Genomic DNA, 1,894 nt, shown 5'->3' on the forward strand with positions numbered 1-1,894 from the left:
GCCAGATTAAAATTGACCCCAAGCCGTCTAAGTCCAAGGGGAGTCTCAACTCGCGCGGGACCGAGGGGCAGGGAAAGAAAAGGAAGGGCGAAGCGGCCCTGGCGCTCTGGCAGCCCCGAGGCGGCAGCGCGGCTGCCGGGCAGGGAAAGGCGCGCTGAGGCGCGCAGGGGCCGGAGCGGGGCCCGTCGGGAGGCTGCGGCCCCGGCTGCCGCCACGGTCCGGCCCCGCCGCGGCCCGCCTGCCCCGCGCGGCAAGTTACCCAGGCGTTTCGGGGCGAAAAAGCCCCGTTTGGGACCGAGCGCGGCCCGGCGGCATCGCACCGCGCCGGGCGGGGGAAAACCAGGCGCGGATCGACCCCTGCCTTCCCCCCCCCGCTCCCGCGGGATCCCCCCCGTGGCCCGCTCCGCCAGGGTTGGGGGCGAGCAGGAGGAAGGGAGAGGGCGGCCGTCGGGGCGCAGCGCGGCGGCTGCCCCACGCGTGCCCCCGCCCGCCTGCAGCCGGGCGGGGAGCGGGTGCGCGCCGGCGGGGGAGTGGTGGCTGGTAGTGGCGGTGGGGGGGGGGAGCGGTCCGCTCCGTGGCGGTCCGAGCCGGGCTTTGCTCCGCGCCGCGCGGCGGCGGCGGCAGCGGCGGCGGCGGCGGGCGCCCGGCCTCCGCGGGCAGCCAATCAGGGGGCGGCTGGCAGCACGTGGCGCGGAGGGGACTCAAGAGCGGCGCGGCCGCGGCTGCAGTTCCCCCCGTGACGGGCGTCCCGCGCGGCCGCGCCCGCCATGAGCGGCCCTTACCCGGACGAGGGCTGCGCCGAGCGCCCCGACTGCAAGAGCAAGTCGCCCACGCTGCTCTCCTCCTACTGCATCGACAGCATCCTGGGCCGCCGCAGCCCCTGCAAGGTGCGGCTGCTGGGCGCCGCGCCCGGCCTGCCCGCCCTGCCCGCCCGCCCCGCCGACGACGCGGCCGCCCAAGGTGAGAGCCGGCCGGCCCACGGCCCACGCGTGGCCGCCGCCGCCGCGTCCCGCCCGCTCGCCCTGCGCCGGCGGCTCGGGGCAGCGGGAGCCGAGCCCCAAACCCAGCCCGTTTGGCTCGCTGCGGGTCAGAGGCACCGTCGCTTTTTAGCTTGCTGTTAGTTTCCTTCCTTTTTTTCCCCTCTTTTTTTTTTCTTTTCTTATGGGCAAAATCCGTCCGGGACCGGGCTCGCTCGTTTGTGATTAGACCCCCCCGAAGCGGGCTCGGCGGTAGCCGCGCTGCCGCCCGCGCGGTGCCCGGCCGAAAGTTGGGGAGCGGCCCCTTCCGTGACGCCCGCAGCTCGCCTGGGAAATGCCCGCGGGCGGCTTCCCTCTCGCTCTCCGCCGTCACCCCGGTGTTGATAGCGATACCGCTTTCCTTTTTCCTTTTCCTTTTTTTTTCCGTCCAAAAACCAAAAGAAAAGTTGAGGTGGGGGGGGAGTTAGAAATCAATCAATAAATAAGGAGCCGCAGGCCGCCGTCGGGGCTCTGCGGGGAGGGGGGCAGGACGGGGGCTGCCGGAGCCCCCCGCGCCTGGCCGCCGTCGGGGGCAGCGCCGGGCCGGGGTCTGCGGCCGGGAGTTTCTCCCCAGCCCGAGGAGCAGCGGCTCGGGCGGGGGCCGGTCTCGGCGCTGCAGCGGGGCCGTCGGGTGCGGGGCAGTGGGAAACAGCCGCCGAGACGCACCCTCGGGGCTGTCGGGCTCGGGTTTGGCCCTGGGATTTTAGCGCTTGTCCCGCTGACCGTGTCTATCTCTCTCTCTCTCTTTTCCTTCTTTTTCCCCTTTCTCTCTCTTCCCCCCTTCCCACCCTTCTCCCCACACGCCTGCCCGCCCCGTCCGGCTGCTGCGGGCACCACCCCGGCGCAGGGTCCCCCAAGGGCAGCCCCCCCTTCGAGCC

At 73.3% G+C, this 1,894-nt stretch overlaps 1 protein-coding gene across 1 annotated transcript in view; it reads left to right on the forward strand.

The window, feature by feature from the left end:
* The first annotated feature begins 746 nt into the window (after positions 1 to 746).
* Positions 747 to 1,894, forward strand: part of ARX (aristaless related homeobox) — a 7,691-nt gene continuing 6,543 nt past the window's right edge. Inside the window, exons 1-2 of the mRNA XM_068917378.1 lie at positions 747 to 960; positions 1,864 to 1,894. The exon at positions 1,864 to 1,894 is cut by the window's right edge and continues 708 nt beyond it. Coding sequence (XP_068773479.1) covers positions 768 to 960; positions 1,864 to 1,894 — 224 coding nt within the window. The 5' untranslated portion in view covers positions 747 to 767. The remainder of the gene's footprint in view (positions 961 to 1,863) is intronic.

This window comes from Struthio camelus, chromosome 1 (assembly GCF_040807025.1).
Source record: "Struthio camelus isolate bStrCam1 chromosome 1, bStrCam1.hap1, whole genome shotgun sequence".
Classification (NCBI taxonomy): Eukaryota; Metazoa; Chordata; class Aves; order Struthioniformes; family Struthionidae; genus Struthio; species Struthio camelus.